Source organism: Artibeus jamaicensis, unplaced genomic scaffold (assembly GCF_021234435.1).
Source record: "Artibeus jamaicensis isolate MK-2021 breed Jamaican fruit bat unplaced genomic scaffold, CSHL_Jam_final scaffold_916, whole genome shotgun sequence".
Lineage (NCBI taxonomy): Eukaryota > Metazoa > Chordata > Mammalia > Chiroptera > Phyllostomidae > Artibeus > Artibeus jamaicensis.
Genome location: NW_026522059.1, coordinates 13118014 through 13142541, shown reverse-complemented (window position 1 = coordinate 13142541; position 24528 = coordinate 13118014). Strand labels below are relative to the sequence as shown.

Here is a 24528-nt window from a genome sequence, read left to right as displayed (position 1 = left end):
CCTGATCTATATAGTGGGGATAATTATAACTCTATCCTTGCAGTCTAATGTAAGGATTTAATGAGATAATGTGTATATCTCAGACTCATAGAAAGCATGAAATGCATCTTAACCATTGTTTTTACTATAAACCTGTAAAAGCTCACAAAACTGTCAAAGATTATTGATAGGTATTAATCTGTTGAATCAGAGGGAGCTCTTGAGAAATGCAAAACATTATGGGATTGATAGTCAGGAATCTGAGGAAATACCAACACCTCTTTAAATATTTTTTAAAACAATATTTAAAGTGTTGTTTTAGCAAAGTGTTTATTTTTATCTAGTCTCAGAAAGTCACTGAGCTTTATTCAAGTGTAGTCCTGCTCATCAATTCAACAAATATTTATTGAGTGCTTGCTATATTGGGATAAAGCCCAGAAGAAAATAAAACCAAATTCCTTAACCCTCTGAGATTATAATATAGTGGGGGAGATGAACAGTAGACCAATAAATGTGCAATTAAAAAAAAGTCAGGGAAATGAGATAGGTACTGTGGGGTGGAAGGATTATTTTATATGAGATGATCATGGGAAGTCTCGCTGAGAAGGTGGCATGTGTTCAGAAACCTGAATCTTGGCCGACTTGAAGGTTTTTGGCCTGAGCAATGGGAAGAATTGTTTTTCTATGTGCTCAGGGGCAGAGACCAAGAAAAAAGGTTGGGAGCGGTGGCAGGAGTTAGTGGCTCAGTGTTGGACTGGCTTGGAAATGCCTAACAGGTTAAAGTGGAGAGGGCAGGTAGGTAGGCATCTGCCTGATTTTGCACATGGGAAATTGGGGAGAGGACCAGTCAAGTGACTTTGCCAGTATCATATGATCAGTGAGTGGAATAGCTAAGATTTAATTTTAGGTGTCCTCGTCGAACTGTTAGGTTACTTCTTTACACCAGACTACACTAGCATTGATGGGAGAAGAAAGGCACAAAAAATTTACCTAAATCTTATTAATGTCTAAGCATGTGTAATTTATCACTACTAGATATTCCTTAGAAGGAAAACTTTTTCTGTTATAAGTTATTATCTGGATGAAAATTTCCATTTGTAAGTAACTCAGAAGTCAAAGATGCTGTTTTTGGTCTTTTTTACATGTATATTATTTAAAATTTTAATTATTTCCTATTCCATGTACTGCAAAGTGCCCTTAAGTCCACCAAGAAACTTGAGAATCTCCAATGTTGGCTCTAACAGTGCCCGGATAGCCTGGGACCCGACTTCAAGAAAGGTCACGGGTTACAGAATTGTATATAACAATGCAGATGGGACTGAAATTAATGAGGTAAGTTGGAACACCATGTCTAATTTTCCACTGGTTGTATATTAGTTTTATTTTTAATGGCTGCATAACTCACCATCCCAAAACATAGTAGCTAAAAAAATACTAATTATTTTCTTTCACAGTGTCTTTGGGTCCAGAATTAGAGCTTGGCTGTGTAGTTCTGGCTTGGGGTTACTCATGAAATTGTAGCCAGGGAGTGGCTGAAACTGGTACCCTCACAGTGCCTTCCTGATTCATAGGTCTGGGGCCTGGTTTGGGAAGACTGGATCAGCTGGGGGTGGAAGCAGCTGTCTGTGTGTCTAAGGAGACTCTTCACACGAGTCCTCTGGCATGGCTGCTCTTTGTGTTGGCTCAGGAGTCCCCAGGCATGCATTTGAAGAGACAGAGGCAGAGTGAAAGCTACATGGAAGCTGTCACCTTGAGTTATCTAGCATCAGAAGTTACAGACTATCATCTCCACCAGACTCTACCAGTCTCCTCTGGTAGGAGATTGGACAGGTCCCTGATGGACTCAAGAAGGTGGAGGGAACACAAGTCCCACAGAGGGAGGCGTGCGGGAAGAGAGACTGACGTTGATGTGGCCATCTTTGGAAAATACCATCTTCCCCATTGGATGGGGGTGGGGAAGTATGTATCTTCATGGAAGTAGTAAACTAGAAATAATATCAGTGTTACCCAGTTTATCTCTCTGCTTTTGAGTAAACTGGCATTCGAAAGATCCTGGTTCAATAAACTTAAACTCTAAACTGAGTAATTCAGATTTTGTGTAGGATGATACTTCTGCATAATAGAATCTGTTACAACCTATGAAGATATAGGAGTTTGTACTAAGGAATTAATACTCTTTAGACATTTTTTCCTTGGCAGTATGTTTTAGCAGAATAGTTAGCAAAGTTATTTTTATTATTTTTCCTTATCTTGGTCCAAAAAGCTAAGACAGAGAGGGAAATATGTTGGATTACATCATTTCTGTTTTCTGACCAAATAAAGCAAGTATTTTCATATGCAGAGACAAACTTTTCCTTGTAATTAAATTTACTTAGTGTTTTTCAGAATGCACCCTCTACAGAGCATTGGGTAATGAATGGGCAATAACTACACATTGGCTAACGATACAGACATATGGTGCAGCCTGTTTCATTACATCTTCTTAAGGGCAGATCTGACAAAGCTGGGGTCATTTAGACTAGTTGCTTTGCTTTTGAAAGCATTGGCTTGGGTCACTCATAAGATTGTAGCCAGGTAGTGGCCAAAGCTGGTGTCCTCACCGTGACTTCCTAATTCATAGGGCTGGTGCCCGGTCTGGGAAGACCGGATCAGGTAGGGGCTGGAGCAGCTGTCTATGTGTCTAAGGAGACTCCTCACATGAGCCCTTGCACACGGCGGCTTTTTGTGTTGGCTCAAAAGGATTGAAATAAAAAACACTGAACTATCAGTGTTTCTTTGTTATCAGGGATAAAATATACTCTCACAGTTTACAAATTCAGGCATGTAGGCAGATTGAGCAGATACTATAAATGAGCGAAGCATACCACAAATGTGAATTAATAGTCATACATACAAAGAAATATACGTTCACCTTTTTTTTCCATAACATGAGGCCAGTGTGAACTGTATTTCATATATTCTGTATTCCCATTTTGGGGACATGCATGTGTAATAGAAAAAAATTCTCCACGGAAAGAAAGACAGTAATTCAAGATTGATGATAAGTGACCCTGGATGGTGGGGTACTGAGACAAGGATGCTAAGTTGTGGCAGGGACCAACGTGGTAGGGGGTTCACACGTGTCCATTCAAGACTCAGCCACTGCCTGTCAGCCCCTGCAGGTTGCTACTGCATAGAAATCCAGGCAGGGCTGCTGGATTTTGTGATCTCTAATCTTTTGCCTAGGGATTTCCATTTTTATCTGAAGCTTACCAACTTAAAAATGTTGACTCATTAAACAATCAAAATAACACAGCAGCCACACTCAACAATAAATACTTGTTCGCTGTAGAGCATCTTTCTTTGGTAATGCTTTTTCATAAAGTGTGTCATGTATGTGTATATGTGAGTTATAAGTATAATTACATCACAACATTTCTTTTATTGAGATGTAATTGACATGCCACATTATATTAATTTCAGGTGATTTGACATTTGTATAATGAGCACTACAATAGGTTCAGTTAACATTCATTTAAAAAATTATTACTTGTAGCCTCTTATGGTATTTTACATTATTTGCCTTTATAAAGAATGGTCCCAGATTAATACATTTTTTAGAAAACATGTGCTTTTTCATAGCATTTTTCAATCCTGAGGATGCCTTGGTGGCATTACTATTTTTAACTTTTATTGTGCTTGAAAATTATAAAAATATGTTTGGTGAAACTGAATTTCAAATGTAAGTAAATGGACTTGGGATGAAACTATGAGAAAATTTTATTTGAATGAAATGCATGAGCAATGTGTAGGTTTTGTAACATCTTCCTTTCGACTGGTGTGTGTGTATGTGTGTGCATGTGCGTGTATGTTCTTAATTTTTAATGATGCAGTTGAGACTAGAGGTTGGTTTTCAAGTGTCTCCTTTTAAGTGAAATATTATTTTACCTAATTTTGGACTATAGAATTGAATGGTGAGTTTTCCTATCATATTTTGCATTAACTTTTTATTAACGTAAGCTTTTATTTATAGACAATTTTGCAATTGGGTTTTTAGGAAACTTCCAAAACATTCTGGAATGAACTTTAAAATGTCCCAACTGAAATCTACTTAGTATATAACCTGCACCTAATTGAAAAAGCTGTGCTTTTGACCTAATTTATAGTCCCCTCGTTTACTTCCTCTCCTTACCTCTGTGTCTCCCCAACTTTTTGGAGACTAAAAAAGAAAAACCAAACAAGAGCACTTAAGTACGGACGATGATAATATTGTTGATGATGATGATGATGATAGTGGCTAACACATGTTCACTGCCTTCCCTGAGCCAGTCACGGCTCAGAGAGCTCTACAGAGAGCACCTAGTACAGTCCTTAGGGGAAAATGCTACCAACACATGGCTTGCCAAACCCAGGAGAGAAGCCGTCTCAGACAGCATGTGTTGTTGAAGAATGTGGGAAAATGTGCAGACATGATGGAGTCCTGAAGTGCTGCCATTTGCGTTTTATAAAGGAAAGGCCCCAGAGTTTAGGGAAGCAAGTCCAGTTCCTGACAGTAATGACTCAACAACAGAGCCCAGAGGAGAGCTCAAGTCCGTCTTATCTCATCAAGGACTGTTTCTTCATCTCACCCAGAATTAGGCTGAAGTTAAGCTTTTAGCTAGACTGTGAGAAAATGTTTTTCAATTAACTATTGCTATGTAACTAACACCCTGGCTTAAATAGTAACCCATGATTATGCAACTTGGGCAGGGTTCAGTAGGGACAGTTTGTCTCTGCTCCATGTAGTGTCAGCTGGGGTGACTCTTGTACTCATCTGGGACCTTGACTGGGCCAGAATTTCCAAGATGACTGCACTTCCAAGTCTGGCACGACAGCTGGGCAGCTTAGGCTGGGAGGTTGGCTCCCCTGTCCAACAGACTGGTCAGGGTTTCAAAAGGATGGAAACGGATGCTCTTCTCTCCAGGGCTTACACTCTTTTTTTTTTTTTTTTAACTCTGGTTGATGTTTTTTTTAGGATTTATATACTTTCTGGATTGGCTCTTAGGTTAGATGATCTTTTTATTATCTCTTTTAAAAAGGCTCTTTGTTAACTTCTGGTCAAGATGGCAGCATAGGCAGACATGGCTTGCCTCTTTGCTCAGCCATGTCAAAATTACAACTGAAGTGTGGAACAACCATCTCTCAGAAACATCAGAAATTGAACTGAATGGAAGTCTGACAACTTTGAAGTCAAGGTGAATGGAAGTTTGACAATTATGGAATTAAAGAAACCACATTCATCCAGGCTGATAGGAGGTGTGCAGATGCATGATGGGCTGGTCCCATACCCACATGGATAACAATTTTGGAGGGGTATCTCAGGAGTGAGGAGCCCCGGATCAACACCAGTTCCCCCAGCGAAGGATTCCAATGCAAGGTGGTTAAGTCCTCACAGATTCTGGCTACAAAAACCAGTGGGGATTGAGTCAGTGGAAGAAACTTCTAGAGTCCCAAGCAGTTCCTCTTAAAGAACCCACACATGGACTCACTTACTGAGACTCACTCCCTTTGAGCTCCAGCAACTGGGTAGCAGCTTGAATGGCACCAGTGGTTTACAGGGTGGAACTGAAGTGTCTGGCATCGAGGTGAGCAGATACCATTGTCCCTTTGTTAAACCCTCCCCCAACAGAGCTGGTAACCTTATGTCATATCTGAGACTCCATCAACCTGGATAACACTGTTTGACCCATGGTGGAGATCCCCAGAGGCTTTGCCCCACCCAACTAGTAGGCCCACCAAGCTGCTTTTCCATGGAAATGGCTGGTTTTGGCTCATAAATCCTCAACTATCAAACAAGCAAGAGCTGGCTTCAGTGGGCCCTAGCAGCAGCTAGAGTAGTGTTACAGCTTGGCTTTGCCTGGGAACCTCCCAGCCTGGCACAAGTAGCAGCCATCTCAGATTCCTTTACAGCTTAGGCAAAGTTTCCCAGGCAAAACACAGACAGGTAGGGGCTTACTTTGGCCTGTACCACCCAGGAAACCCCAGGGCCAGCCACTCAGTGGACAGCTACAGACCATATCAGAGCACCACTACCCTGTACCTACACAGCTAATCCTCCATGGAGAGCAGAGGTTGGTGGTCAGTAGTCACAGCCAGTCCTTGCAGCTGATAGGCCTGGCTAAATTCCTCCCATTGATCTGCCAACAGCAACCAAGGCTCAACTACAAGAGAAGGGTGTACTCATCCTACACAAAGGCTGCATCTTGAGTAACTAGTTTGGGTAATAGGGGAGGCTGTACCACTGGACCCTAAAGGATGCCTACTGTATTAGGCCACACGACCAAGACACAGAGTCAAAGCAGCTCTACCTAATATACAGAAACAAACACAGGGAGGCTGCCAAAATGAGGAGAGAAAAGAAACATGGCCCAGATGAAAGGACAGATCAAAACTCCAGAAAAAGAGCTAAATGAAATGGAGATAAGCAATCTATCAGATGCAGAATTCAAAACACTGGCGATAAGGATGCTCAAGGACCTCAGCAGCATAAAAAAGACCCAGTCAGAAATGAAGAATATACTAATTGAAATAAAGAACAATTTACAGGGAAGCAATAGTAAAATGGATGAAGCCAAGAATCAAATTAATTATTTGGGATATAAAAAAACCAAAAAACAACCATGTGGAATAACAAGAAAAAAGAATCCAAAAAAGAGGATTGTAGAAACAACCTCTGGGAAAAATTCAAGAGATCCAACATTCACATCGTAAGGATGTTAGAAGGAGAAGAGAAAGAGTAAGAAATTGGAAATCTATCTGAAAAAACAGTGAAAGAAAACATCCCTAATTTGGTGAAAGAAATAGACATACAAGTCCAGGAAGCACAGAAAGTCCCAATTATGATAGATGCAAAGAGGGCAACTCCAAGACAGATCATAAGTAAAAGGCCAAAGGTTGAAGATAAAGAGTCTTTTAAAAGCAGCAAGAGAAGAGAAGTTAGCTACCAGATGGTTGCCATATGGAAGGGGGTAGGAGGAGAATGGGTGAAGAGTTGAGGGAATTAAGAAGCACAAATGGGTGGGAGGAAAATGGGGACAACTGTACTTGAACAACAATAAAAAATGTTTAGAAATAAAAAACCAGAAGTACAAATAGGCAGTTACAGAATAGTCATGGGGATGTAAAGTACAGCATAGGAAGTGGAGTAGCCAAAGAACTTATACACGTGACTGATGGACATGAACAATGGTGGGGGGATTGCTTGAGGGAGTGGTGGATACTGGGTGAAGGGGGCAAAGGGTGGAAAGTCAGGACATCTCTAATAACATAGTCAATAACATGTAATTAAAAAACAAATAAAAAGCTCTTTATTATTAATAAATAAAAAGGGCTCTTTGTTGCCTCCACCTGAATTTTCATTTACTTATTCTATTCACTCAAACAAACAAACAAACAAAAAACCCGACACAATAATTTACCATCCAGTAGTGAAAAGCTAAACATTTTGCCCTCAAGGGGCTTATACTCTACATAGGAGGTAAACAATAAACAAGTTTGTAAGGAAACAAAATAATTTCTGGCTGTGATTGGTGCTACGGAGGAATCAGACAAGGGTATAATTTGAGAATAATCCTGCTGAAATAGGTGGAAAGAGAAATTTTTACCTCTGAGGAGGTGAAATTTAAGCTCGGCCCTGACAAATGAGGATGGCCTAACTTTGAAAGACCTAGAGAAATAGGGTCCTGGGAAAAATAAATTGGTTGTGCAAAGGCCCTGAGGTGAGGAAGGCTTGGACCTGATGGATGGGCAGTGTGGCTGGAGCCCAGGGGGCAATGAGCTGAAAAAGGAGCAGCGCTCCAGATGATGCAAGACCAAGAGGTCATTACAGGGTGCCTGGTTTTCATTTGAAGAATAACCAATGGAGGTTTTAGGTAGAATGTGACATGTTCTAGATTTTGGCAGAGTTCACTTTGACTGCTATGAACAAATACAGCAAGCTTAGTCATCTTCCCCTTAATCTCGGGATAGCATCAAGATTAGTTATTGGAAATGTTGTAAGTAACAGATCTTAGTGATATTGCTCCAAAATGTCTGTTGAAAACATGTTAAGTCAGATACTTTTTGGCAGAGTCTGCTCTCAGGTCAATAGGTTCATTTTTTTGATATCCCAGAGTACCTGCCTCATAGCAGTTTTGTGAGTATTTATTGAGACAATATATTCAAAGTGCGTAAGTGGGAGGTGCCATTTACTTGGCACCTGCCATATATCCCCTGTATGTAACCCAGCAGCCTCAAGACCCAGCCTCTCAAAGGTGAAGCTGTGTCTGTCCTTTAAATTTGAGTGTGACTTTGCTCAGGGCTCTCTCTGTCTTCTAGATCCTGCCCTCATTGCCTCCTTCTTTTTTTTTCTTCTTCAAGGTCTGTTCTTTTTTCTTCTCTTTTCTAATTCTTCCTTTTCTTTACACCCCTGGTCCTTATCCTCAGTACTTCCTCCCTTATGTGCCATAAAGATATTGGTACATATTTTTCCCAGATATGTCTCTGTGAAAGATAATGGGCAATTTCGAATATTTACTATTTCAAATTTTTACTAATTCAAATAGTGTTTTTAATACCTCCATTCCCTGATTCTGCCCATTCCATGGTTACTCACCTATGGATCTCTGTGGGAGTTACTTAGTCATGGGGTCAACAGAGCCCAGAAAATCAAGCCAAAAACCAACTGCCTCCAGCAGACCAGCCTGGATACATTATATTCATATTAGCATTGTAAATTGTGTGCACTTTACTTTGTAGATTGTTAATGAGCGGAAATAATATTGGCTGCAAAGCTGTCCTGAGAATTAATGGTTGGGTAATCTATTTAAGAGGAGGATTAGAAATGTGTATATATAAACTGACTAGTTTTATAATGCAGTGATTTTTTTTCAGTATTTATAGCTCCACTGCCAGCCAAGTGAAGTGCAGATAATAATAAAATAACTTCTGTTCCCAGAATTGGAGAGTGTCTGATACAGCTCTTGCGACTCCTCTCCTTTGCAGGTTGAAGTCGATCCTATCACCACATTCCCTCTGAAGGGCCTGACCCCCCTCACCGAGTACACTGTTGCCATCTCCTCCCTGTACGAGGAAGGGCAGTCGGAGCCTCTGACTGGTGTGTTTACCACAGGTAAGCAAGCCTTATTATGGTGTGAAAAATTTCCGAGAGTAACTATATAGAAACCATACAATGGATCAGCTTCTTGCCCTGGCTGGGTGGTTCAGTAGGTTGGAGTGTTGTTCTGTAGGCTGAAAGGTTCAAGATTCAGTTCCTGGTCTGGGCACATACCTGGGTTACATGTTTGATACCAGGGCACATATAGGAGGGAAGCAAATGATGTTTCTCACATTGGTATTTCTTTCTCTCCCTCCTCACTTCCTCTCTCTCTAAAATATCAATAAACATATCCTCAGGTAAGCATTAAAAAAAGAGAAATGGAGCAGCTTCTTCAATTGTGATTTTAAAGAGATTGTAATTTAATTTTTGTTTATTTTATATTATTACTAACAAACCAACAATCAGGTAACTAGGCTGCATAATGGGCAATGAATTTCTATCAAAGCAAGCAAAAGAGACCACTGAAATTCAAAAGGTCTCAGTTAAAAAAAAGTGTACATTGTTCTGTTCCTAATCTCATATTGTTTTTCTTTTGTTCTATCAATGAACAGTTGCACAACTTCCTTATATTCCAATGTGTGTATATTACACAGAACTTCCATAACTGTTGATATCCAAAAGCTTTTTACCTGTTATTGAGAAATAATATTCACCGCAAAAAGTTCAGTCATTTCACAAAATCTCCCAAGGGCTACCTCCAGTTGGAATTCTCATGGGGTCCTGACAAAGTTCTAAAGATCTCTGATTTCAAATAATAAAAATCAGTGACTGACAATTCATCCATATACTTGGGTATGCATCACATCGAGTATACTTGGGTGTGATGCCTTCTGCTGTGTACATCTCAGAAGTGTGTAAGCAGTGAAATAATGGGACACCTGATACATTATAGTTCACTTCTGATGGCTGCCATATGTACAGGATTAAAAGGACGAAGCTTCTTCTCCAGGACTGAACTTATTCCTAGAGTAAGCTGTAGGTGTGAAGGTGGATGAAGCCGTGGGAATACAGTCAATGATGTTACAATGACGGCATTGGTGCCAGGTTGATGCTGCAGGTATTGGTGGGAACAGTGTAAAGTGTTGCCATGTATGGGTATCTAACTGCACCTGAAGCTGGTACAAAATAACGTTGAAGGTAGACTATAACAGATTTAAAGAAAAAGAAAGTGCATAAAGCTAAAAGGGACATTTCTCAGACTTCCAGGACACCATTTCATTAATTTCCTCAAAGTACTAGGAAAAATATTATCTTTGTAAAGTGATGAATGTGGAACTCCTATTTTTTATAGTTAATGAAAAGAGTCATGTAGAGAACCGAAGTTTTCTGGAAATGACTGGAACACTGTACAGTCCGCTCTGTCCCGAGTCGTCCTAGCTCACACTGTAGGTGAATGCTGCAAACAGAAATGTCGGGAAGGTCGCATTGGGCCGAACGGTGCTGCCCTTGGGAGTCCCCTCCCAAAGCGAGGACTAGCTCAGGGGGCGCCTTCTCTCCCCAAGGCCCCGGGAGTGGTGGCTTTCTTGCCTTCTTAATCTCCTCACAGAATCTCTTTCCTTGGCTCGCAGAGGAAGTACCAGCCCAGCAATACTTGGAAATTGATGAGGTGACAACAGATGGCTTCAGGGTGACCTGGCATCCGCTCTCGGTGGATGAAGGGCAGCACAAGCTGATGTGGATCCCAGTCTATGGTGGGAAGACCGAGGAAGTGAGTTGTGGGAAATGGGCTGAAAATTAATCTGGAGCATTTTGTTGGGAAGAGAAGACCCCCTGCTGCACTTGAGTTGGTCTTCCCTTTAAAATAGATGGGGAATCCCAGAAGTAACTAATACAGTGCACAGCATGGAGTTTATCAGTGTCAAACCAAATGACCTGACGTGCATTTCTGCAGGTGCTTTAGTTACATATTTTATGTCTTTTCAGATTCTCCTACTTTCCCAAATGACATCTAATAAAACTTCAAAATGCCATGTTTGCGATCTTCATAGTTTATGTGTTGAGGGAATCCAAATGAATAAGGCCTCTAATTCAACTATAAAATTGAGTTCAATGACTCTAGAGTCGTGTATGCTTAGTTGTTTCTTGCACCTGGGGCGACATTTTTCCTTTTCATTATTTTCTCTTAGTGTTCTCCTCTGTTATTCCAATAAACCCAGTTACTAAACACTAAGTGCTTTCCAGGTTATCCTGAAAGAGGACCAAGACTCCCACGTGATTAAGGGCCTGGATCCCGGCACTGAGTATGAAGTTTCTCTGTTGGCTGTACTGGATGACGGCAGCGAGAGTGAGGTGGTGACCGCTGTCGGGACCACCCGTAAGTCTTGGCCTGGCCGCTGTGGACGGACATCACCAATTCCCACCACCTGACACCCTCTGCACCCCACCAGGTTCCCTGCCCGTCAGCCTTATCTGGGGCCACAGAAGCTTCGATTTCTCTTTATCCCCCAGAATTCTTCACATATTTTCACCTTTAATGAAACCAATATGTGAAGCATCATTGCATCTTAGGTTATGACCACCATAAGGCTAGGATTATATCTCTCTTGTTCACCATGATCTCTCCAGCAGTTAACACAGTAGTCGGCATGTTTTAACTGTGTTATGAATACTTGCTGCATGGATGGATGGATGGATGTAATAATTATACATGAATAAATGAGCAAACAAATAAACCTAGGGGAAACACGTCTCCTAAGAGTTCGTGGAATTTCCCAAGTTGATCTCGGTTCCAAGAATCATGTACAAAATTCACTTGCTGATTCATTCATCCCTTCATTTTTTAAATATGAGGTATTAAACACATATTAGATTTTCTTTCATTGGGTTCCCAGGAATAAATTCTGAAAGAGAAAATTGCATCCAGAAGGTTTATTTAAGAGTCGAGTTGGGAGATGTATTTGTAAGAAAAGAAGACTGGCCGGATGGGACATAGAAGTTAAAGTCTTCAGCTAATTCTGTTAGGAGTTCTAGACCTGGGATGACCCTTTTGAGTTGTCCCAAACTGAGTCACAGGGGTTGGGCCTTTGCGTTCCTGCATCCCTGTGTGTTTGGAGGGAGGCTACCCACCCCCTGCCCTGCCGGAGACTATGACCTCAGGCAAGGCGGTTCCCAGAGCTTGGAGCCACCTCGGCCAGAAGCTGGTGGATGAGCTTGTTGACATGGGAAGGAGAACTTGGTGGAGCACCACAGAGCTGCTCCATCCCCTGGTTGCCCAGATTGGATGCAAGAAATAGAAGGTGCTCATCTATTGTCCCCCTTAGTGGCCTTGTTCGGCAGCCCTTTCACAACTTGATCTATAGCAGGTTCCTTGCAGTACCATGGTGCTGCCTCGTTTCAACGAAACTGGGAGGTTTCACAACTTGATAGGTGTTAATTCAAATATTTAAATGAAGCTGGTGTCTGTGATTAGGCATTTCAACTTCTTTGGGTTTCAGTTTCCTTATCTGCAGAACAGGTACAATGTCAGCCTTACATACAACTTACTTCTTTACTCTCACAACCATAGTCAAGATGGTTGTGAGAAACAAGTGAGATAATACAGGTGACATTTTCTTTGATAGCTATAAAGCGCTATCCACAATTATATAGAGTTATCATGAAAGAATCTTAAAATATTACATATATTTTTTAGTTGACGGTGTTTGGACAGAGCCAGCTACGACCATAGTACCTACCAGACCTGTAACATCAGGTAAGGACAAATTAAAGCCTATTTACCCACAAGAAAAGTTTGATTTAAACCAAAGTTATGTTATCCCGGCTTTATTTATTTTTATTATTAATTAGGAACAGGGTATGCCAGTTCAAATTTCACACCTCTCAGGACCTCTCACCCTCTGCTTACCCCTAAATACTTATAGGTCCTCTGCCTACTCATCTCACTGTTACAGCTCTCTACCTTTCCCATCTTTGTTTTGGGTTCCCATTTAATCTTTCAGTGGATGTTAGCATAGCCCACCCTAGAGTTTCTGTCCTCCTCTTGATCTTGGTAACTTCTCCTATCGCTCTCTGTTGGGAATTATTCATATTATGGTTTCCTTGCATTTTTGTGGGTTACTCAGATCTGTCTGGTCTATTGGTCTTCCTATAACAGTTGCTTTCTCTCTCAGCTTAACTTCTTCCTCCATTATAACACACTTTCCAACTAGCTGTCGGAGTCAAGTAGATAAAACACAAGTTTAATGATATCATTTATTTCCCTACCTAAAGCCCTTCTGTGGGTTTCTGGGTTTTCCATCATTCATTCATTCATTAACTCATTCACTGATCCTTTCGTTTTTCAGTTAATCTTTATTGATATTTTTTTCTTCGCCCAAATCTCTTTATCATAACACCCAAGATCCTGATTGGGTTCTGCCCCTCTTCCTGGTCTCCAGCCATGTTTTTCATGCTTTCCCATTCCCCCCTGCCATCTAGACGTCCCAGCCCTGAGGGTGAGATGCTTCGCCTCTTCTTCCTAGTACTAGGTACTTTCCCCCAATTGTGGCTGGTAAATGTCACCCTCCTGCCACTTCTGTGATACTTCCACTATTTTTGTCAGATGTTAATCACTGTCTATCTCAAAGGTGTAACACAGTCTGACAAATAGGAAAGGCTCAGTGAATGTTGGCTGAATAAATAAATGAGGAAAAGAAAGACTCGGTAGAGATGGACAGAATGAAAGAAAGTCAGCACAAAAAGGAGAAGCAAAATGGGACAAATAAGGGTGCAGACATCTTGGTAGAAGAGAAGGAATGTGTCAGAGAATGTAGGTGAAGGAGTTTGAACAGATGTCAGAGAACAAATAACCTCCATGTGGGCTGAATGAATAGAGGCAGCCCTGGCGGGGGTTCGTGTCTGAGGGAGACGTGTTAGCAGAAATGGGGGAACAGGTGAATGGGCATGTCAGATACTGGCCCGCACCCTGAAGCTGACTACATTGGTCCCTCACGTCTGCTTCTCCAACAGAGGATTAGTGTGAGGTTTTCATGAGCGTGGTCGCTTCATGAGTGGGCTCCCCTTGGGGTCTCCCAGTCCAAGTGCTTCTCCCCAGTTCCTTTTACTTGTGTGTATCCAGAGCTGGTAGTTTTGAGGTGTCCATAGTATCACCTTGTCAGCATCTCTTAAACCCATTTTTATTTGCTACCAGTAGGGATCATGGGTCCCCATTAACTGTGAAAGCTAAGTTGTTCTTCTCATGGCCCTATATTAGAGAAATACAGTAAATGATCTTGTTGCCATGTCCACAGTCGTCTCTGCAGCTCGTGTGGAATACAATGGGTTTAAACTTCTTTAATCCTTGGTTGTGTTTATTCCAGTTTTCCAGACAGGAATCCGAAACCTGGTTGTAGATGAGGAAACCGCTTCTAGCCTGCGGGTAAAATGGGACATTTCAGACAGCAGCGTGCAGCAGTTCAGGGTGACCTACCTGACTGCTCAAGGGGACCCTGAGGAAGAAGTGGTAGGAACGGTCTGTATAAATACAGCTGACTAGAAACTCTGAGCTTTCTTCACTAACAGAGCTAACGGTGCTCTTCCCAAAGACTTGTGCAAGCTCTCTCTTCTGCTACTTTCTCGGTGACTCTACCATCTCCAGACACTAATGTTTTCATTTAACCCAAACTTAAATACTGTTTTCTTGACCGTGCTATCTCCAAAGCTTGCTCCACACACAGCCTGCTTCAAATGGACAAAGCCTCTGAACCGCACTTTTCTTGTTGTTTCTGCCACCTTGACAATGTCTTAGGGCACCAAAACTACGTATATATTAAACTTTTTGACCTTGGGTATCTGATAACCTTCTAAGCAAAGCATACATGAATGATCTTTATGTAGGTGAAGTGGTGCTAATAAAATACCATCTGGTAACAAATAGTTACAATTTTCACTGGCATCAACTCATTTTGGGTAGATATATAGTCATTTTTTAATTTATTCTTAATCATGGGTATCTCTCCCTTAGGGGATTTAGATTTTTATGTGTTGGGTTTTAAGTTATATCATCTGTGTTTGTTTTCTTGATCATGGCCTTCCCATGTTTGGTTTTTAATTTACACCACATCTCTCCTTTTAGTCCAGAACCTGAAAATTGTTTCTTAGATATGCTTTTTACCAGGCCAGATAACTCTAATTTGCATCCCAAAATTTTTTCTTTTTTTTTCATGAAACATGCTTTGTTTAGCCTCATAACTTGCATTTCTTGTCAGTGCCTTGTGTTTGAACCATTTTAGGAAAGAGTTTTCCAAATTCATTATTGCTCAAGGGTAACATCATTATCCTTCCTTCCTCTTCTTTACTTACAGAGCCTTTGGTGAAAATTTATTTTTATTTATGTGTTTATCTGAAAAATTACTTGAGTGCCAGATTCTTTCAGGAAACACTTTCTCTCAGGCCAATGGAGGAAGAGTTACAGAACACAGTGGTCATTCACATCTACTGTGAATGCCCAGAACATCCATGAAATTGGCCTGGGGGTACCTTTGGGCATTTAATGAACATTTAAATAAAACAGGGTGAATTTTAAATGGGCTCAGACCATAGATTTCAAATGACTCGTGATTGAAAAATTTCAAAAAAATTCAAACTAAAGCTATAATTTGGATGTTTTCTTTTCCCCTGTTAGGGTCCACATGTTTTAATTCAGTTCCTAAAACTGAGACCCATAAAAACTTCCCAGAATGAGAATTTTGTTTTTTAGTTTTTGTTTCTACTCTTTCCAAGAAACACATTAAGCTTCTTGCTGAATTATTCTTGCTAATTTGGAAAGAGTAACAATTTAATCTCATGTATGCACTTGTGAGCTATGCCAGGTAGAATAATAATAATATTTTCTTTGGGTTGTCCCTAGATAATTTTCCCTTTGGTAGTTTCTTTCACTTCACGGTGTTTATTTCAAAACACTTGGACGACCTAAATGAAGGGAAAAAGGATCAAAAGTTTTAAAGCACTTGTTCCCCAGTTAAACAAACCTGTAATAAAAAGGAAAAATATTGATAACTTTGGTCGTGGTTATTTACCGTGCAGAAGGGTTTTCACTCTACAGAAGAAAACACGTTGCAATCCTTTGACTATCAAGCACATTTAGTGAATTCTAATTAAACTGGAGTTGTGCACACTTACTTTGCAGGCAGATACATCTTTAGGGACTCAACTGAGAATTAATTGGGAATTTATATCTCCCTGTTTTATGAAGTATCACTGCTGTATAAGTGTAGTGTACTGTTATTGGAGGCGGAAAATGTGTGCATCTAAATTTAGATGATAAAACAAAATAGGACAGACAGTCGCAGACCTATAGCAAAATCCAAAGGCAATGAGCTCCCACACACCAAGGAAGTATCTTAAAATAATGATACATAGCAGAGAAAGGAAGATGGCTAAACTATATTCCAACAGTGATCAAGGAAATGTTTCTGGGTGTGAGAAATGCTCCTTACCATCTTTCTAAATTTTCTTTAACTGCAAAAGCTGTTTAAATGTACTCCAGGAAATGACAAAATAGAGCATTGAAGTTGGAGAATAGTGTATGTATAGAAAATTGTCAACCAAAGTCAAGCATACACACACGCACACACACACACACACATAACAAAGGGAATTAAATTTGCTTTACCAGTTGAGAGGACATTTTTATTTATTTTCTAAGCATAGTCAGGTCTACCAGATATTTTCAGGAAACAGCCTTTGAACTCTTAGACAGTAAAGACACCTGTCAAATATTTCACATGGATTGACTTTTAACTCTTCTCTGAAATATGGAGGTGTGGTTATTGCACTGCCCTGAGGTTTGTTTTTTTTTGTCAGGGTAGTGGGTCTCACACTTCTTTGTTTGTGAAAGGCTAGTCGGTATTCCAGACTTTTCTAGTCCATAGGTATCAAAATCCATAACTGTGACCTGACTTCTGACTTGCAAGAAATGTTCTGCAGCAGGGATGCTCAGGGTGTGGCTCGGTCCCCTACAACGTTAGTTCAGAGACAGAAATTAAGCTTTACAAACACATATAGCAATTCAATATGGCAGCATCCAACATCATGTTTCTAGCAATTTCATTGTTTTATTGTAACTATACAAATATTGGTCCTCATCGGACGGGAATGAACACAATGGCACCAGCCCTGCCTCACCCATCACCACGGAGAGTGTGAGAATCACTGGCGAGGAGTGGAAATGTAGGGAATCCCCTACAGGCTTCGTGGAAGAGCTCTGGCCAGGCGTGAAGTTGTATTTCTGATGAGAATTAAAACCACAAAGCGCACTGGTTAGATTTGCATCTCACTTATCCACGAGCTTCTTTTACAGAGTTGTTTTATAAACGAACCTAGCGTCTGCTATGATCTCTAGCATCTGTTTGTGGCAGGTGCCCATATTTACCTTAGTTTGTGCAAACAGGTAGAGGCCAAGCAGAAAAAACTCGGCATCCCCCAGAGGAGATTTGCATTGTATTCTTGCGAATGAATATCATTAGGGTGAAAAGGTGCACGCAGTGCGATCATGTGGAGTAGGGGGCGATGGTTAAAACAAGGCTCAGACCACATATCCAGGATGTCAACACGGCCTCCTTACCTCAATAGCTGTGGGCCTCAGTTTCCCCATCTGTAAAATGAGTGTAATGATACTACTGCCTACCTCAAAGGATTATGGTAAAGATGAAGCAAATTACTGTATTGAACTGCTTGGAATAGCACCTGGCACATAATAATTGATGAGTAAATGATGGTGGTTATCATAAACCACAGCAACTACTTCCAGGAAAGCTAAATGCATCCTCCCAAATGGTCTCACTGCTTTGCAATATTATGCAGTCGAAATTTGATTGGTTCCGGGACATGTGTTTCTCAGTTTGAGAGAGGACCTTATTTAATGACCATCAACATGGGTGGTTTGCTAAACAAACTGCTTGGAATGAAAGCCCAGGCTCTGTGGTCCAGAGAGGTACTATTTGAAAGAAACACCACAAAGAAAGCTACGTTGATGGGGTAATAATACAAGTCAGAACCACCACAGTCCTTCCTTTATGTGTCCTTAATGGTAGGGTTCTCCAGCTCAGTCTAGAATAAAGCAAGTCTCCTTTTTCAAAATCTCCCTTCCAGGACCACGTCAGTTCAACCCTATATCTTTCAAGGTCCTTTTTCTAAAAGGAGCAAATTCCATTAACCCAATATAAAATCACCTAATTCAGGCTTCCTTTTTAATATATATTTTAAAAAAACATTGTTTTAAAGTTGAGCAATGTCTTAGCAACAGCTGCCTTTGGGTTCAACTCGAGGCTTTCTAGGGCTTATTCCATGATTTATAGATTCCTTCTCTCATCCAGAAGTAGACGGCGTAGCCCCTTGCCTGCTGGCATCTGCACGGAAAAGCTGCTCCAGCTGTCCCGGTCTTGTGACTGCCTTAAATGAGTTTGGGTCAGTTCTTACATCCCAGTGTTTTTTCCAGCCATGATTAAGTTCCTTAAATGGCTCAAGATGTGTCAGTATCCAACTGCTGGAGTGCAGGCAGAAAGGTTTGTGGTTTTTGCATTGAGAACATGTGGCTTCTCTGGTCCACATATTCTTCCTTGGATGCCAGGATTTGTGCTGCTGAGCCCCGAGGTGCGGATGGTGACGCTTGTAAGGGGTCGACCCCACGGCTGCATTTCATTTTTTGCAGCCCTTGAAACAGAGTGACAGTGATTTCAGAATGGGGAAAACACCTCATTTTAGAAATAAAAAAGCTGCAACATGTTTTACTCTTACTGGCCACTATGTTTCGATCTGGAAAACTTAGATCAAATGTGTGGTTCTGTTGTTCTTGGCTAACATCCATTCTTTTCTAAAATGCTGAGATTAGATTATCCCTGAAACGGTAAAGAATAGAAGGGTAAATTTTTGGGAGGATACTCAAGTAAAATCAGACAGGATAGGCAGGCCAGGTTCTGGAATGAACCCTCTGAAGCTACGAACACCTGCTTTCTAAATAGATAATTGCTGTCTCTTCTGGATGCTTTACAAATGCTCAAAAGATGTGAGAGAAGACCACTCCTCAGAGCCAAAGAGCTTCCCATTTAAACTTTCTGCATTAGTGATTATATGCTAAGAGTTACTGAGGGGAATTTCGGAGAGAAATGCTTTTGCATGGATGCTTTTGTTTTTTTCTCTGCACTTTCCAAACTCATCTTGCTTCTGATCGAAAGTGCCCATGGTCCTGCTCGTTGTGACCAGTGGGAACAGAGGTCTCACTGAACCCATGACCCTCTGCATTTCTGTGCAGGTCATGGTGCCTGGAAGCCAGAACAATGTCCTTCTGAAGCCTCTGCTTTCCGATACTGAGTACAAAGTCACAGTGACTCCCGTCTATGATGATGGAGAGGGCGTCAGCGTCTCTGCACCTGGGAAGACCTGTAAGTGAAACTTTCTCCCTGTGGATACTAGCTGACTATTCAACTGAAAATGCATGCCCCTGGTAATTTATCCCAAATAACACAGAAGTCCTGTGTGAAAAGAGCACAGGAGATTGGGAGGGAGAAAGTCTGGGTTTGAATTCTGTCTTCATACATTCAAGCTGTGTGACTTTGGGCAAGTTGCTTACCTGCTCTGGGCTTCAGTTTTCTTGTCTGTAAAAGCACAGACTTAAAAACAAATATGTCTTATTCCTTGAGCACCTAATTCGTCACAAGCTCTGTTGATTCTCTAAAATGCATTCTACACACCTGTGCACTTTTTCTTCCTCTAACTGCTCTCCAATCCAAGCCACGCCTCTCTCACTAAAGTGAGTGCCCAAGGCCTATAGTGTCTTTGTGAGTCTCCCCTTGGGTCCTTTGTTCTCCTCGAAGCAGCCAGAGGGGCTTTCCAAACATAAATAATCTCCTGCCCTGCCTGTTTGAAGCCTCCTAATGGCTTTCCTTTGTACTCATGTTCTTCCCAAGGCTTTACCAGGCCCTATGTGACCTGCACCCTGCTGATCCCTTTAATCTCTACTCCTAAGGACAATTGTCCCAGCCACACCTCCTCTCTTGCTCTTCATTAAAACGTTGAAGCTCGCTTCTGCCAGAAGCCCTTGCACTAACCATTCCTTCCAGGCACAATATCCTTTCCCAGGTGTCTGCATTTCTGACTTCCTCTTGTCAGTTTGGTCTCAGCTCAAGGACATCTCCTCAGACACTTCTGACCATGGATGTGAAGCAGCTCCTGCTTTCTGTGACATCACCCTGCTGTGTTTTGTTAAGTTTCATGCATGTTGTGGTACTATTTTCTTGTTTACTAATGTATCTGATCCCTGTCCATCTCCCATCCTGGGAGGTAGCATCACGAGAGCCCCAGACCTCACCTGTATATTCGTCTCTGCAGGCCAACCTCCTCCAGCACCGAGGAGTCCTCACGACGTGTTTGTTTAGATGAGTTGGCCATGGCGAACAAGCGAGGAGCCCACATGAAAACCCTTGGCCAAAGCACTGCAGGGTCTTGGTTGTCTTTGTTATGTGTGTTTGTCTGTACTTGCTTGAAGATTACCCCAGAACCTAGTGACTTAAAATACAACTGTTTTATTATATTGTATGATTTTGTGGGTCAGAAAATTAGGCAAAGCTTGCTGGGAAATCCTTCTGTTTCCAACAGTATTGATTGTGCCGCCTGTTAGTTGGACTGGTGTGGAGTATCCAAGACAACTTCACCCACGTGCCTGGCAACATGGTGGGGACTCCTGGAAGTCTGGACTCAGCGAGTCCCTCTGTCTTCATGTGGCCTCAGAGCTGCTCCCTGTGGTCTTTGTAGCACGATAGTCATAGTTCTTAGGTGGTGACTCAGGACTGTAAGAGCAAGGGTTCTAAGAGGCAGAAAGTGGGAACTGTCAGGATAGTTAAGGTCTATGCCAGGAACTAGTCCAGTGTCACTTCTGCTATAGTCTACACGTCAAGGGGGTCACAGAACCCACCGCTGCCCAACCCCAGATTCAAAGAGAGGGTTATAGCCTCCACCACTAAGTGGGAAGAGAGTCAGAAACATTGCACCCATCTTCAATCTACCACAATTACCCAAAGGTTAAGTGTGATTTGGTACAGAATGGTGGCAGGGGATGAATTCTGTACCTGGGCTCCTAACTATGGATTCTTCAAGTAAGTGCACAAGTCACTAAAACTCCGTAGCTGCGGCCCAAAGTCCTGACTCTGCTCAGCTGAGCAAATGGGTTTGACAGCACCGTCACTTCTCTCTCCTCCCCAGGCCTGTGCTGTAAATGCTTCCACCCAGACCCCTGCCAGGCTTGCACAGTTTGCTAGTGATCTCCCAGGGCACTGTGAACTCGAAGAGCTGCTACCGTTATCCACTCAGGGAAGAGAGAAGGCAGGGCAAGAGCAGAGCAGTGGGAGAGCTCCCAGCTCTTCTTGTATTTCACTTGTACATGGGCATCTTAACTTGATCTTGACTTTGATCAACACATTGAAATTTCTAGCATATTTTAGTATTTTCCCACTAAATAAATGCTTGGAAACCACAGGTTTAAATAGAAATTAAAAAAGAAAATCAAATGGTATTCACCTAACATTTATGGAGTACCTACTATGTGTTTTAAATACATCATTCCTGTCTATCTTAAGTCCAGGTTGTTAAAAAAATGCATGTAAGGATGGTTAAAAATAACATTAGGAAATTCTGCTATTCTGAGTTGATTTTGAACTGGGTTATGTAATACCCTAATGTCTCATAAAGTTACCATAAACCCCTTCACTGTGGGGAGACCAGGAGGAGAGGGAGGAGGTTGGGGAGGCAATGGGTCTCCCTCTAACTGCCAATGCCCTGGGCTCAAAGATCTGTTTTTAACATCCCCATACGAGAACTTAGCTCATTTGTGAAGGGTTTCATGTTGAACACATGCACATACTCACACAAATAAATCGCATTTAAAGACCATTACAAAAAAAACCAATGATCAGAACCTTACCTTTGGGAATTCCTGTTATTCCCCTAGTGTAATCCCCCTTGATATTGAACAACATACATACTTTGGTGGTGGAACAGACTGGTGTATATAGAGACATTTTGATAAACAATATCCAGCTCAATTTTCCTTAAAATTAACTGAAGAAAAAAACCCAATGACATTTAATGAACGGCTGATCTTCAAAACAAAGCATTCCAAGCACAGTTATTTTCTATGTCTTTAATATTTAGAACAGCTGTGGGCTTTCAGAGGCCAGTGTGTTTTCACTGTAAGGATTTTCAACACTGTGGGAAGGTACTTCTGAATTTGTTAACAATGTGGTAGGTTGTAAAGATGGAAACACAAGAAATCCGGTTTGTCCCTTTCTTCCCTGCTCAGTGCCACCCTCGGGTCCCCAGAACTTACGGGTCTCAGAAGAATGGTACAACAGTTTGCGTATTACATGGGATCCCCCATCGTCCCCTGTAAAGGGCTACAGGATTGTCTATAAACCTGTTAGTGGTAAGTATGCTTTAAAAATATTGTTAGCATCTAAAATGTCTTCTAAGACAACTTACTTCATCTCTGTCTCCATCTGAGATGTCACTGTTGCCTCTGTAACACTTCTCAGCCCTTTCCATGTCTCATTATCCTGGTGCGTACAACTGAAATACCCCGCCTCCAATTTCTCCCTACACACATCTCCATGAACCATGGCAGCAAAGTAGCAAGAATACACCCCGGGTGCACTGTTCAAGATGCATTCCTTGGGAGTCCATCACAACTTTTTTCCTTTCTTTTTTTTAGTCCTGAGGTATGTGTTAATTGGCAAAACAGCCTTGCTCCATAGGCGGTGTGGCCCATTTTATAGCCATTGATCAGATCATCTGAGGGAAAATAGCTTTGTTTTAGGCCAGTGGTTCTCTACGGGTGCAATTCCAAGGCCCAGGAGCGATGCCTTTGATTGTCACCACATGGGGCAGGGAGTTGTTGTTGGCATCCTGCAGGCTCTGTTAGGCATCGTACAAGTCACAGTGCCTCTTCCCCACTGCTCCAGAATAGAGAATTATCCAGCCCAAGGTGTCAACAGTGCTGAGGTCGAGAAATCCTATTCACATCCAAGGGGAAGAACTGTGTGTGGGCATTGGCAGTGAGAGTTTGAGGCATGGGAAAAACACTATTGAAATAATACATCAATACAGAAATGTATAAATACATGGTTGGAAGAGAAATTCTGCAGTAAACAATGAGTATTTTAAAAACCTGTCACTAACAGCTCTGAAAGAATGAGCACATGTGGGAAGAAGCAGAAGGTAAATAAATTTGTGTAGGACTCAGCAAGGAATCTCTTTAATGCTAAATCAAAGACTCCACTGAGTTGAAACAGAGGTGAAAATATAAAGGCCCTAAAGGAGCCAGCTGGGCAAAGGACTTGGAGTAAGAGCGTCATCTCTCAGTCCTGGCCCAGAAGCTCAGTTGGTTAGAGCATCACCCCAATAGGCCAAGGTTGCAGGTTTGATTCCCAGTCAGGGTGTGTGCCAAGGTTTTGGGTTTGATCTCTGGTCAGGGTGTATATAAGAATCAACCAATGAATGAACAAATAAGTAGAACAACAAATCAATATTCCTCTTTCTCTCTCTCTCCCCCCAACTCTCTATCTCTAAAATCAATGAATAAAAATGTCAAAAAAAGTGTCATCTACTCTCAAAAAATTATGAGAGGAGTGGCTATAACTAACTCATAATATACACGCTGTCCCCCCTCATGATCAGTAAGGCGAGGCATGGTGTCCGTGACATACTTTGCTGCTACTGCCACTTGCACTCCTCCTGGGGACAAACTGGTGTCCGTGAAGGGGCGATAGAGGATGACTTCAGTTTGGCAAGTGTCCCAGTGCCTCTGACAACTTAGTAGCTCCACTGTGAAGGCCTCACATATGGTGTGTGATGGATTGTGAGGTGGACTTGATTTTTTGAGTAAGCGCTAAGGAATGTACTATATTTGAGAAAGGGACAAGAGCCCTGGAAAATGCCGTGGTGTGGGCATCAGGTATGCAAGTCTTAGAGCTAAACAGGGCTGGAGTTGCTCTGCGGTAGAATCCTGGGCAACTGAAAAACAACTGGATCAGTACCGTTCACCTCAGGAGTGTTCCCACTCTTTTTCATATTCTGTTGTAACTGAAATACACCCTCTCCTTTCAGTTGCTGGCCCAACCCTGGAAACGTTTGTGGGAGCTAACATCAACACCATTCTGATCACGAACCTTCTCAGCGGAATGGACTACAACGTGAAGATCTTTGCCTCCCAGGCCTCAGGCTTCAGTGACGCCCTGACAGGAGTGGTGAAAACACGTAAGGCCCATGTTCTGGAGCCTCAGTACCGCACACCCCCCCCCCCCCAATGTGGTTTGGCCACTATTTTCACTGTAACTCAACTCCTCCTTCAACTGGGCACTTGCTCTTTCTTTTCCTCAGCGCTGCCCTTTCTGGATGGTGTTTCATGGAAAGAAAGGTGTGTTCCTTACTCGGGGCTCTCGTTCAGAGTCCTGGTTGGCAGGCAGAAT

At 41.8% G+C, this 24528-nt stretch overlaps 1 protein-coding gene across 3 annotated transcripts in view; it reads left to right on the top strand.

The window, feature by feature from the left end:
• The window catches only part of COL14A1 (collagen type XIV alpha 1 chain), a 194873-nt gene that overhangs the window by 73969 nt on the left and 96376 nt on the right, over nucleotides 1-24528 (top strand). For 2 of the 3 annotated variants that reach the window (XM_037166707.2, XM_037166709.2), the window contains exons 14-22: nucleotides 1172-1311; nucleotides 8980-9106; nucleotides 10663-10802; nucleotides 11276-11408; nucleotides 12726-12785; nucleotides 14392-14543; nucleotides 19323-19452; nucleotides 22365-22487; nucleotides 24167-24316. In XM_037166707.2, the coding sequence (XP_037022602.2) occupies nucleotides 1172-1311; nucleotides 8980-9106; nucleotides 10663-10802; nucleotides 11276-11408; nucleotides 12726-12785; nucleotides 14392-14543; nucleotides 19323-19452; nucleotides 22365-22487; nucleotides 24167-24316 (1155 nt within the window). The remainder of the gene's footprint in view (nucleotides 1-1171; nucleotides 1312-8979; nucleotides 9107-10662; nucleotides 10803-11275; nucleotides 11409-12725; nucleotides 12786-14391; nucleotides 14544-19322; nucleotides 19453-22364; nucleotides 22488-24166; nucleotides 24317-24528) is intronic. The other variant, XM_037166708.2, reaches the window with a different exon arrangement.